Source organism: Orcinus orca, chromosome 6 (assembly GCF_937001465.1).
Source record: "Orcinus orca chromosome 6, mOrcOrc1.1, whole genome shotgun sequence".
Taxonomy (NCBI): Eukaryota; Metazoa; Chordata; class Mammalia; order Artiodactyla; family Delphinidae; genus Orcinus; species Orcinus orca.
The window spans coordinates 79,575,972-79,590,466 of NC_064564.1; the positions used below are offsets into that span (position 1 = coordinate 79,575,972).

At 37.4% G+C, this 14,495-nt stretch overlaps 1 protein-coding gene across 1 annotated transcript; it reads left to right on the forward strand.

The window, feature by feature from the left end:
• Positions 1-5,676: 5,676 nt before the first annotated feature.
• LOC101283016 (putative zinc finger protein 487) lies at positions 5,677-6,573 on the forward strand. The gene has a single exon (XM_033404919.1). It carries the CDS (start codon positions 5,677-5,679, stop codon positions 6,571-6,573), a length of 897 nt encoding a protein of 298 aa, XP_033260810.1.
• Positions 6,574-14,495: the final 7,922 nt, after the last annotated feature.

The window sequence follows — 14,495 nt, forward strand, 5'->3', positions numbered from 1 at the left end:
TCAAAGTAGGATGTTAATTTATTGCCAAGGATAGCACTTATTAAGCTCCCACTCATTCTGACTGCTGTGCAACAACACAGCTTGTTATGTGTTGTGAGGTGTCAACAGCTGTGTTATAGATGCTAATGCAGTTTCCCTCACTAATAATTATTATCAGCTACTATTTTAAATTTGAGACTATTTTACCCTGGTATTCTTTTTGGTGCATTTCATACTGTACTTCAAATCTTTGGGTTTTTTGTTTTCCCTGTGTGTTAAGAAATGAGCATCTATTCCTATTTGTAATTAAGCATGAGTTTTTATGCTATTTTTTACTCTAGTTTTTAATATTTATGATTAATAAACACAGAAAAATTAAATACCTTATTCTTTGCTTTGTAGCTGTATTCTCTGAAACACAAATTGAGACTGGTAGAAAGACAAAGGATTGTCATGCCTTATCTGGGTTTGGAGAGCAAGGACACCAAAATGTTAGAATACTAGGAATCAGAGTATTATGATGGTTTAGTAGGGTGATGGAAAATAATATTAGAGAAGTATTTCCAGGGAAATTTGTTAAATATGATTGGCTAATTTTTAAAATATGATGTCAAAAATAGTCTTGAAAATTTATCTGACACTCCCTGCGTTTCAGTCACCCCGATCTTAGCATTGTCCAAACAGAACTCTTTCCCAATTACTTTGTCTTTGCTAGTTCCACAGCATATTTTGCCCTGAAAAATTAGCTGCACATTGAGGATTTATAACTCTCATTCAACAAATATTCTATTATTTCTATAATGCATTGTTGAGAGGCACAGATGAAGAAGTACATTTTAATTCAGTAGACAAAGACCTATTCTCAAAAAGCAAAAGACAAAAGAAAATTAAATAAACCACATAAATGAGAGGCAAAGTAATTTGGTGATTCAAAAGAGATGGACAAAGCCACATTCCTTTGAAAACTTTAGGGGAGCTCATAGGAAAAGAGAATCACAAAACCTGATCTTGAAGGATTGGTAAGTTTTTAATAGGCATACAGGGCTGTCCATGCTTGAAGACCTTCCTCTCAGAGGCTCACATGATCATAGACTTAGAGATAGGAGAGTATAGCATGTTTAGAGAATAAATGCTGTAAATCAGTTATAAGTAAGCTGAGTCTCACCCTGGTCAAATCTCAGCTTCAGTTCTTTACACCATTGAGGTATACTAATGTTATTTTCACACAGATTTAGGTTGGTGTTTGGATTATCTACTACTGTGAAATGAGCTACCCCTAATAGCTTAAGAGAGCAACCCCACTTATTTTCGCCTCATGATTCTCTGGCTTGACTGGGTGGATTTTCTGCTGTGTCATATGATGGAAGTCAGAAGTCGGTTGGGGCTGAAGTCATATATAATCTTGACAAGAACGCTGCCATAGCCAGTACTCTCTCCCTCTTCATGTGGCCTCTCCCCATGGTTTCTTCAGGTGTGGATTGGCCTTCAGGAAAGCAGGACTTATTACATGGTGATTCAGTGTTCCCAAAAGTGAGAATTCCAAGAGAAAGGAGGTGAAATCTGCCTGTCCTCTTAAAAACTAGTCCTGGAATTGGCACCCCTGCCATATTCTGTTGGTTAATATGTGTCCCAAAGCCAGCGAGCTTAGTTTCAATGTGGGAGGGGACTATATACTAAGGAATATCAGATGATGTGGTTCATTTGGGACCATCTTTGGACACTAGCTACCCCAGTAAGTAATATTGAAGGTTTAAATTATGAAATGTCCATGGAAATTTAAACAGGAAGACACCATTTTGCCTTGGTAGAACCATCTCATGGTTGCATTAAGACTTGGTGATCAGTTTGGCAGTGGAATGTAGGGAAGAGAATATTAGGACAAAGCTAAGATTTGAGCTTGTGTAGCTATAAAAATTATGGTATAGTAGTAATGACTATTTATACAAAGCAAAGAATTACAGTAATTTATTCATAGAAAAACAATGTCAGGAAGCAGATCTTCAGTGTAAGATTATGAACTTGGCTGAATCTAGGTTACCAGCAGAACACTTAATGATACGGAAAGGCAAGTACGCAAGTGTGTCATTCGTAGTGAGGTTAGAGCAGGAGATACAAATGTGAAAGTTATGTCAACAAAGGTGATAGGGGATAAGGGTTCTGGTGCATACAGCTGAGACACTGGTGAAGGAAAGACATCCAAAGGTTGGATTTGGAAACCTTTTGGAAAACTCTTTTTATGATAGAGAGAGGGAAAAAATGAGCCAGAATGGGGAGAGTGGTAATGAGGTAAGAGATGCATAATAAGTTAGATCAATATCATAGTGGCCAAAAGAGTGTTTAACAATGCTAATTGCTCCAGAAAGTTGGAAGAACACGAAGCCTGAGAAATGTTGTTTGAATAGTAATTGAAAGGACAGAAATGAAGGCAGTGATCCTTCCAGGGAATCTCTCAGCAAATGTTCTCTAACCTCAAGAGATGCTGGAAAAATACATGTATGGTGCTTATTGCCTCTCTAGAGGGAAGCAAACTCTAGCAGCATAGAAGGCAGAGGAAGAGCTATTGGGTCAGCAACCAACAATGTTTGCCATACTTCAAAAATCTTTATGTATTTTACTCTTTTTCTTGTTTTGTTTTTCTGGCTAAAATTTTCAGTACATTGCTGAATAGAAGTAGTAAGATCTTGCATTCATGGTTTTTAACTGGACTTGAAAGTTTCTAATATTTTACATTTGAGTATGAAATTTACTGTAAGTTTTGGAAGATAACTTTTATTGGTTAATAATAGTAGTTAAGAGGGTTTCCCTGGTGGCGCAGTGGTTGAGAGTCCGCCTTCTGATGCAGGGGACACGCGTTCGTGCCCTGGTCTGGGAAGATCCCACATGCCGCGAAGCGGCTGGGCCCGTGATCCATGGCCACTGAGCCTGCGCGTCCGGAACCTGTGCTCTGCAACGGGAGAGACCACAATAGTGAGAGGCCCGCATACGGCAAAAAAAAAAAAAAAGAATAGTAGTTAAGAAAATTCAATTTACTCTCTGCATTACATTTTCTGCTTCTGTTGAGATGATGATATGTTGTTCTTCCTTTAATTTGTCAATGTAGCAGATTATACTGATAGTTCTCAGTGTAAAACCATCCTTGGACTCCTTGAAAATTACTTGACTTCCAGGGAAAAAGCTCAAATTGGTTGTGATTGTTATTATTGTTTGTTATGCATTGATGGCCTCAAATTTTGTCTGCAATTTATTTAAATTTAATTACAATTTACTTAAAATTTAAATTAATATATTATTTGAAATTTGCCTGCTGGTTGTAATGTTCATTTGAATTGCTGTGGTCCTTTCTCATAATGTTCTTGTTAGATAATAGTATTAACAGTTTAATAGTGTCATAAAATGAGTTGAAAACCTGTTCCTCTCTTTGGTTTTTCTTGAACTTTGCATTAGAGGAGAATGATCTGGTTTCAGAAGGCTGGTTGTAATGTTCATTTGATCTTGTAGGCTTAAAAAAAATAGTCTTTTGTACATTTAAAATTGGTACCACATCCAGAGATTTGTCCATTCTTCATTTTTGATTGTGTTTGTGTGTGTATCTTCACTTTACTGTTTTTTTCCAAAAACAAAATTGCCCTTAATTTTAAAAATTCTTACATCCTGTCTTTGGTAGGCAGAATACTGGCACTTCCACTTCCAAAGAGGTCCACTGCCTAATCCTTAGAACCTCTTAGTTTGTTTTGTTGCATGATGAGGGGCAATTAAGATTGTAGACGGAATTAAGGATTCTAGGCATCTCACTTTAAAATAAGGGCTTTATCATGGATTATCTGGGTGGTCCCAGTATAATCAGCAGGATTCTTAAAAATGTCAGTGTGATGCAGTATGAGAAAGAATTAACTGACTATTGGCTTTGAGGATGGAAGGGGGCTACAAGCCAAGGAAGGTTGATGGCCTCTAGAAGCTGGAGAAAGCAAGGAAATGGATTCTCCCCTAGAACCTCTACAAGGAATGCAGCTCTGCTGACACCTTGGTTTTAGCTCATTGAAACACACTTCAGACTTTTGACCCCTCCCAAATTGTAAGGTAATACATATGTATTATTTTAAGTTACTAAATTTGTGGAAATTTTTTATAGCAGCAATAGAAATTTGCTATTTTGGTATCTGGAATGTGAAACCTTAAAATGTGAAAGTGCCTTTGGAATTAGCCAGTGAGCAGAGGAGGAAAGAATTTTGAGGAGCCCGATAGAACAAGCCCAGATAGCCTTAAAGAGACTGCTAGTAGAAATATGGATGTTAACTGTTACTGAGGGCTCAGAAAGAAGTGAAGAGCATGGTAGAGAAAACATTTATTGTTTTAGAGAAAACCTAAGTCCTCATGAACAGACTTTGTAGAAATATGACATGAAAGGCTCTGCCAGTGGGGATTCAGATGAAAATGAAATGAGCATGTTATTGGAAATTGGAAGAAAATGGTAGAAACTTAGCTGAATTGTGTCCTGCAGTTATGTGAAAAGCAAAGCTTGTAAATGATGAAGTTGGATATTTAGCCTGTGATTTCCACACAAAGGGTTGAAAGTGTGGCCTAGTTTCTTCTTATTGCTTATAAAAAAATGCAAGAGGAATGAGTTATATCGAGGAAGAACTGTTAATCAAAAAGACACCAGGACTTCATGACTTGAGACATTCTCAGTCTGTTGCAGGCTGAAAAAGATGCTAACATGAGGATATTCACCCTAAGGAAAGTGTTCTCTGAAGAGAAAGCCAAAAGCGTGTCTGGACAAACTTTTGCCAGTGCCTTAGAATAATCAAAAGGTCAGAGTACTTTTGGACAGAGAACTTTTTTATCATTATGTCATGGATTTATCCATAAAAGTGCTTATTTCCTTAGTCATTTGTCCTGTATTATGTTTTTTGGATAGGTTTTATATAGTACTTTTTGCTTATCCCTTTACACGAAAGTGTCTTGAGTTTTGTTTGAGGCATCACTTTTAAAATATATAGGGGTTGTGGCGGGCACTGGAGTGGGTTGGGGCTTGGCCGGTGTGAAGGGCGGCCGAGCTGGAGGGAGGGTGGGGTTCAGGCCCCTATCCCGGCCAGCAGCAGCTGCTGCCATGGCTTGTTCGAGTCTGGTCCTTGTGCGCTTACGGCGTCTGCGAGTCCCCAGAGAGGCCGCTGTAGTGTTGGCGGCCACTGCCCTGAGGCCATGGCACACTCTGTGAGGACGGCAGGGAGTCCTCGCCCCCCCACTGTATCAGGTCCGGAAAGTGATCAGAGTGGCTAGCGAGTGCCTCGAGACCACAGAGCCGGCGGGAGGTGGCGCTAGGAGGCACATCCACATCTGCTTCCTCCCTAAAAAACAGTTGTGCCTAAATCTGGCATTGTGCCCGTCCCTGCACTGAGCCAAAGGACATCGCTGTGAAGTTCAGGTCCTGGTTCCTAGGAACAAAGCCGATCTTGTGAGATAAAGAGGAATCCCACCAGGAAGATGGCTCATCTGAGTGGAGGCCTCCCGCCAGGGCTACAGAACAGAGGAGGATCAAGGCCAAGAAAGAGCAGACCCTAGATGTGCATAGCTGATTGCACTATGTGATCCTTGTGCTCCACAAGCCACCCGTCAGACTGTGAGAACCTGAGGTTTGAGCCAAGTTTCAGGAGAGCCCAAACTTTGTAGTTCTCTACATGTTTCCTCGATCCACAGAAAATGAACAGATCTCAGGGGCCAGTGTCATTTGAGGATGTGAGCATGGGCTTCACTCAGGAGGAGTGGCAGCACCTAGACCCTGCTCAGAGGACCCTGTACAGGGACGTGATGCTGGAGAACTATAGCCACCTCATCTCAGTGGGGTACTGTGTTATCAAACCAGAGGCGATTTTCAAATTACAGCAAGGAGAAGAGCCATGGATGTTAGAGGAAGAGTCCCAAAGTCAGAGCCACCCAGACTTCTGCATAGTTGACCTGATGGAGAAGAGCCAGGAAAAGGAAGACCAGCGTTGGTGGAAAGTTGGTTTTGTCAACAACAAAACACCGACTAAAGAGAGAAATAGTGTATTAGGAAAAACATTTTCTCTGGATACAAACTTCATTTTATCAAGAAAAATACCTGGTAAATATGACTCATATGGAATGAATTTGGATTCTCTTTCAGAATTAATCATTAGTAATAGACACTCCTTTGTAAGGCAGCTTGATGAGTTTAATACACATGGGAAATTACTCCTCTGTACAAAGCACAGGAATTCTCATTCTAGAGAGAAATCTTTAGAATATGATAGAACTGGAAAAGCCATCAGTCAAAATGAGGACTTATTTCAGCATCAGGATACTCAAACTCTGAAGATTCCTTTTGAATATACTGAATGTAGGAAAGCCTTCAATGAGAGGGAAACTTTCATTACCTATAAGAGAGAAAGCTCATGGGAGAAGCCCTATGGATGTAATGAACATGTCAAAGCCTTTTCTGATAGACCAACATTCAGTGTTCATCAGGGAACTCATACAAGGGAGAATCACTATGAATTGAATGACTGTGGGAGGTGGTCTCTTCATGAGAAGTCAATTTTAAATAAGCACCATGGAGTTATCATGGGGAAGAGATAATATGAGTGTGTTGAAAGTGAGAATCATTTCAGCAAGAAGTCACTCCTTCAGTGAATTTATAAAGGAGAGAAAACCTTTAACTGTTATGAAGATTGGGAAGTATTCTGCAAGAAGCCAAATTTCATTCAGCATCAAGAAACACATATAGGGAAAAAAGTCTATAAAATTAATCAGTGTGCTACTGCATTTTGCAAGAAGCCAAAGCTTCCTACATATCAGAAAACAGATATAAGAGAAAAACTCTATGAGTGTAGTGAATGTGGGAAAACCTTCAGCCATAAATCATCTCTCATCCTACATCAGAGGATACACAGAGGGGAGAAACCCTATGAATGCACCAAATGTGGGAAAACCTTTGGGTATAAGTCAGGCCTCACAGTACATCAGAGAACACACACAGGGGAGAAACCCTATGAATGTAATGAATGTGGAAAAAATTTCTGTGAGAAGTCAAATCTCCATGTACATCAGTGAACACATACAGGGGAGAAACCCTATGAGTGTAATGAATGTCAGAAAACCTTCAGTGATTGGTCAGCTGTCACAGTACATAAGAGAATACATACTGGGGAGAAACCCTATGAATGTAAGGAATGTGGGAAAACTTTCTCCCAGAAGCCAAACTTCATTAATCATCAGAGGAGTCACACAGGAGAGAAACCCTATGGATGTCACAAATGTGGAAAATCCTTTTCTGTGAAGTCGAAACTGAGGGAGCATCAGAAAACACACAGGAGAGACACCTTATAAATGTAATGAGTGTGGGAAAACTTTCTGCCATAAGTCATCCCTCACAGTACATCAGAGCACCCACACAGGGGAGAAACCCTATGAATGTAACCAATGTGGGAGAACCTTCTATCAGAGAACACACTAGGGAGAAACACTACAGGTGTAATGGAACCTTCCACCAGCATCTCGACTTCACTAAACAGCAGAGAAACAGCACTAAGAAGAAACCCCTGTCAACATCCTGAAACCTTCACCCTCTTTTTGGACTCACTGCATAGCAGAAGCAACCTGGGGCTGAGGTGGGGGACCCAATATATATGAGAAATCTTTTGCCTAGAAGTGACATTTCATTGAGTAGCAAATAATTAATATTTGATAACTTTATTAATATTTTGAAGATGTTACAGTGTCAAAGAAAAGCTTAAAAAGGAGTCCTTTTCTTTTGCAGAATATGTATAAGTATGCTATATAGAGAAACTTTACATGATAGGTTTGCTTACTGGAATGCAACATTATAGTAGGAAGTATATATATATTTGCTTAATAACTCAAAGTTTTTATTTCATAATTTTAATATGAATATGAAATGTATAAGTTGTCCCATACTTAATACCTATGTATTTTTTGTTTTAATTGAATTTTTTATTGAGATAATTGTAGATTGTAAGATGCAGTTGTAAGAAGTAATACAGAGAGACCCCATGTACCCTGTACCCAGTTTCCCCCAGTGGTAATATCTTGTAAAAATATAGTACAAATATCCGCCAGGATAATGATATTATTGATATAATCCACCAATTAGTTCAGAGTTTCTCAATTTTATTTCTACTCACTTATGAGTATGTGTGTTTAGTTCTGGGCAATTTTATCACATGTGTAGGTTTATGTATCCATCATTGGCTGTGGCATCTGTTGACTGTGGTATCTACGACCGCAGATATTTCATGATATTCAGGGATTATTAGTTTCTCCGGTATTGTAATTATGTTTTTCAAAAGAGTCTCTATATTTTAGAGGTGGAAAAATAACATTTGCTACAGCATTCAGATAATTGAAATACAGGCAACAATACCATGAGCTTGGAGATATATATGTATTTAATTGGATCACCTGTTCTTTCATTTCCAGGATTTGTTTATATAACTTGTATATTTATTTGTTGACTACATTAGGTTACAAATACTTTCTCCTAGACTGTGGCTTATCTTTTAATTTTATTTATGCTATATTATACTTTATAGAAGTTTTAAGTTTTGATGCAAATATATCAATCTTTTCGTAGGTCTTTTTGCTTTTTGTTTAAGAAATTCTTTTCTAGACTGAGATTACAAAGATATTCTTCCAAAAGGCTGAAATTTTGCTTTTCATGTTTATATTTTTAATCTATCTGGAATTTTTTTTTTTAATGGTGTAAATTAGTGGTCTACTTTCATTTTTTTTTGCAAATGGAAAAGTCAGTTGTCTCAGGGCCACTTTTGAAGGTCTGTGTATTCATTTCCCAGGGCTGCAGTAACAAAGTACCACAAACTGGGTGGCTTAAAATACTAGGAATTATTCTTCCAGTTCTGGTGGCTAGAAGTCTGAAATCAAGACGTCAGCAGGGCCATGCAGTCTCTGAAGGCTCTAGGGGAGAATCTCTTCCATGCCTTTCTCTCAGCTTCTGGTGGTGGCTCTCCATCCTTGGTGTTCCTTGGCTTACAGCTGCATAGCGACAATCTCTGTCTCCATTGACACATGCATTCTCCCTTCCTGTGTCTAGTTCTCTGTGCTTCTTTTGGAGCCAGCAAGGCCATGGCCCTTAACTGTCTGCTTGTCCAGACCCTTAGGTGCAACCTAGTTGCCTCAAACCTAGCTTCTGCCGGTGCACAGCATGCGCTGGTGGAAATGAACAGAACCCTGCACCCACCCCCATCCCCCTGCCATGGACAAAGGCCCCTCCATATCCCCTGCCTCTTGTTTATAAAAAGTACTAGATCTATGGCTAGCACAGTTTCAAGAACTTGGCCTTAAGAGAATGGGATTAACACTGTTGCTTATAATAATCTGTATCTTTGTGGGCATCAAAATAATTGTAGCTTGTTCTGCCCGTATATGTAAATGGGCAACTACAATTGTCAGCGAAGGGATGCTACAGACCCATGTCAACATCTCCCACTCTAAGAATATGGTGCCCTATGTCAGCATGAAGTTACAGAAGACAGACCTTCGACCATAATCCAATAAAAATGGAATGATGTTCTGACAAGTGGGGATTTATAAGCAGCTTTTGGCAGGAAAAAGCTCTTTGCAGGAAAGAGCTCTCTGCAGGAGGCCCCTTTTGTCTTGTCACTAACCTTAAACCAGTTTCCCCCACGCTTTACTCATCTCTGGCCCTAGCACACTTTCAAATCTTTTGATCACATAATACCTTGCCTAATCTGTTGGTTGTTTCCATAAATTAAAGAAGCAGAAATAAAGAATAAGTAATTAACAGATGACCCTAGCTTCCCCTTCAGTAATCTCGTGAACAAACTGTGTGAACAAGATGGTATTGAAAGAAAGATCACAAGAAGTCAACAAGCCTGCATGACAAACCTGCATGCAGTGGGGGATGGCAATGACTCTGACCTCCTATCTCAATGATTAACTGAGATTACTTACCTTTTTCCTTTAAAAACTTCTCATGGCTGAGCAGAATCTTGGGAGGTGGTTTTTGGGGAGTCCACTATCTCCCCAGCATTCTGATTAAAAGCAACTTTCCTTTCTACAAACATTTGTCTCTCTTGAGTATTGATTTCTGAGCAGCAAGCATCCAGACCTGATTTGGTAACACTGGGACTCGCAGCACGAGGTGTGTGGAGGGTGGGGGGGTCTTTTCTTTTTATTGCCTTGTTGCACAGACTAAACATCTGAGACAATGTTGACTAGAAGTGGTGAGTAGACATCTTTGCCTTGTTCCCAGTCTTAGGAGGAACCTGCTGTTTATTTCACCATAAAATATTATGTCAGATACATGTTCTTTCATAAATGCCCTTTATTAGATTGAGGATGATTCCTTTACTTCCTAATTAATTGAGAGTTTTAAATCATGAATGTGTTGAATTTTTTCAAATGCTTTTTCTACATTATAAAGAGATGTTTTTTTCTTTTTTAGTATGTTAATATGACGAAATACATTGATGTTGAATACTAAGGCAACTTTGCATTTCTAGGATAAATCCTACTTGGGCACGATGCATTACCATCTTTTATAGATTAGAAGTTTCAATTTGCTATATATATATTTTTTGGTGGTACACGGGCCTCTCACTGTTGTGGCCTCTCCCGTTGCGGAGCACAGGCTCCAGACGCGCAGGCTCAGCGGCCATGGCTCACAGGCTCAGCCGCTCCGCAGCACGTGGGATCTTCCCGGATCGGGGCACGAACCCGTGTCCCCTGCATCGGCAGGCAGACTCTCAACCACTGCGCCACCAGGGAAGCCCATCAATTTGCTATTTTTTAAAAGAATTTTTGCATCTATGTTCATAAGAGTTATTGATCTATGATTTTCTTTTCTTGTGATGTCTTTCTCTGACTTTGTTATGTAGGTAATGCTGGCTCGTAAAATAAGTTGGAAAGTGTTTATTCCTAGAAGAGTTTGTGTACAGTCGTTACCATGTCTTCTGTAAATGTTTGGTAGAATTCACTTGTGCCATCTGGCCTGTACTTTTTTTTGTGGGAAGGTTGTCAGCTACAAATCATTTGTTTAATAGGGCTATTCAGGTTTTCTCTTTCTTCTTGAGTGACCTTTGGTAGTTTGTACCTTTCAAGGACTTTCTCTATTTCAACTAAGTTGCTGAATTTATTGGCATAATTATTAATAAAATTCCATGCTGCTTTAAAAAATAAATAAATAAAATAAAATAAAATATATAGAGAGACATAAATTATACATTTTTTTAAAAATTGAGAATCTTCGTATTTGGTGATTTTACTTCATTTATATTTATTGTTATTGCTGGTATATTTGCTTATATATCTACCATTTTATATTTTCTTCTATTTGATATAATTTTCTTTGCTTATTTGATTTATCTTTCCTGCATTTTATATGATTGATAGAGTTTTCTTTTTTATTATTGTATCTTCTTTCTACTGGTTTGGAAATTATACTTTCATATTTATTACTTCAACATTTATGCTTAAATTTTTGCATAGGTAGAATGTCCAAGCTACTTTTCTGCATTTAAAAAAGATTTTAGCAATATGCTCACTGTCATTCCATCAAACTCTACTCTTTTGTTAATTCTTGGTTATTTGAATAGTCCCAAGAATGTTCCTCTTAAAATCCTGACTCTCAGTTCCTTGACCTTTTCTCCGCTAATGAACTTAATCTTTCTTCCAGCCACAAAGTGTCATTCTGTTATCCTACCCTGGACTTTTTCATTACCAATAAATGCACTTCTTCCATAATCCCAACTGTAAGCATCCTGATTTCCAACCACTGCCTCTTCTCTTTTTATCTCATACCTTCTGCTTATGCCTTAAATAAGTTTTATTTTAAAACTTATTTAAATAAGTTTTAAAAAGCTGACTCAGACCTATAATTCATTGATTTTTACTATACCACATCTCTCTTTGATTTTTCTAAAACTGAAATAAATTACCAACTTGACATCTTGAATTTCAACTTGATATTTTTAATGGCATACTATCATCCTCCAAAAGATGAGGAAATATAAAATGAGAAGAAAACCAAAACAGTCCTAACACTAACCACAACTTTTCACATGTTTCTTCTTAAAAGAAAGAGCTGATAGAGGATATTAGGAATAGGATCTTTAATGTAGTACTGTATGTGTCCATAATGAGGGATTTAAAGCAACTAAAAGAAAAACTCTGAGTTTCCTGAATTTTAAATCCCACTTCACTGATAACTCAGTTTTTTTTTTCATCATTTGGGATTGAACTCAACATGAAAACTTTTATTAGAGGATCAAGTTGGAAAAATTGATCCAAAAATCATACATCTAGATATATACAACCAATTGTCATATATCTTGTAAAAAATAGAATTTGTTCATTTATATATACACTGATCACATTTATTAAGCATCTATTTTTTGTCAAGCACTGGAATAGAAGCTGGGGATTCAAAGATGAGTAAAAGGCAGACAAAAACAATTGCCAAATATATTTATTAGGATAAGAATAATTTATAAAGAAATTGGTAGTTTAGTTTCCCTGAACATATTATTTGTTCAGAACAAAAGACCCTGATTACGCCCTTAGTGAACCTCTTCTAAAGATATCTATGAATAAGAGGATTGATAATATATTCTAAATTATTTAATTAAAATGTACTTAGAGGCATTTTAGAAAAGATAGAGCAGAAAGAACTGAGGAATAAATTCAAAGACTATACCTACATTAGTACAGCTTTCAGTAAAACCCCAAAATGGTTTTTTAAAACAAATTATTTATATATTTATCAGATTACCTTGGTCTCTGGGTCATCTGTGGTTCTATCTCACTGTACCTTCACTGTTTTGGGTTACAAGGTGAGGAAGCATACTTTATCTGAGGGAAATCATTCTTGTGGGAGAGAGGAACTAGCAATGTTGAACTAGCCAATGGCTCTTAAAGTGTCTATTCATACATAGCTATGTTCTACTCACATTCCACTGACCAAAGCAAATCAGATAGCCAAGGCATTGTCAATGTGTGAAAGGAAATATGTCTCTAAGAGAGGAGAGAAAATAATTGGGAACAATAAGCTAATATAAATGAGTTTTTAAAGAAAACAGAGTAGAAAGATTGGTAAAAAAAATAACAGAGAACATATATTCCAAATAAATTTGTCAGTGTTTTAGAAATTCTAATTAGTATTGGCCTTAGATGGTTAAAGAGGAAGATGGTTATACTGATCAGGGTTAAACTGCATATAACAGAATTCACTCTAGTTAGTCAGAAGGGAATCTTTACACCAAGAAATAGAAATGTACAATATTATTGAAAAGGCCAGAAATAGGTTCCAGGCTAAATTTAAGGAACTATTTCTAGGCTCAGAATTGATCTACCTCTGCTGCAATTATAAATTTACCTCTGCCTTTAAAGAAAGCTGACAATTTAGGAAGCTGCTGTTACCAATGTTGACTGCAAACTACACTGCTTCTGCCATGACCAGGAAAATAAGCTGCAAGTTGAGAAGCGGCTAATACATTTCTAGAGCCACATCATATCTGCTATATTCTGGGCCAGCAAAATACATGCTCTACTCCCTATCTCCTCACATGACATTTTAAGGAATCAAAGTTCACACAAAAGCATTAACTGGTGGAATATGTCTCATTGAGAAACCTAGCTACAAGAGAATCTGGGAATGTGTTCTTTTTTGTAATAGAAAGGGTTTATTTTCTCTTTATAATATTTATGCTATTTGATTACAATGTTTTTCTGATCTCCCTAATCACACAAATAAAGGGAAACAAAACTTAATTAGAAATTTGATAAAATTATGCATGTTTTATATTGTCTTTTTTCAGAAGTCTTGTATATTAGGTAGAAAATTTAGAGTCCTAAGAAATGAAGGATATTCTTCTTGAAGCCTAATAAATAAAAACAAAATTAGCAATGGTTTACATTTAATGAACTCATTTGAAGAGAACAAACATACTGATTAAAATTTGTCATGAAATTAAATATACTTTGGTTTGTTTACTTATTCACTTTTTTTTTTAAACATCTTTATTGGAGTATAATTAGCACTTTTCCTCCAAATTTTGTTTAAAAAGAAAGAAAGCTACAGGTAAATTGAAAGAACAGTATTTGAATGCGTGTTTACCATTTACTTATATCACCACCTGTTAAACAATCGCTACATTTGCATCCTCTCTCTCTCTCTCTCTCTCTCTCTCTCTCTCTCATACATGCTTTATTAAGGCCCTCTACACATGACTTAGTTTTTGCGGGACCATTTGAAAGTAAGGTACACATATCATGATACTTCACCCTTAAATATAGTTCTCAGCTTATGATGGTTTGACTTATGATTTTTCAACTTTATGATGGTACAAAAGCAATACACATTCAACAGAAACTGTATTTCAAATTTTGAATTTTGATCTTTTCCCGGGCTGGCAATATGTGGTAGATACTCTTGTGATGGTAGGCAGCAGAAGCGAGCCACAGCTCCCAGTCAGCCACGCAATCACAAGGGTAAACTATTGATA

Coding starts and splice junctions, on each gene's coding strand:
- LOC101283016 (XM_033404919.1), top strand. CDS start 5,677: ATGAACAGATCTCAGGGGCCAGTGTCATTTGAGGATGTGAGCATGGGC.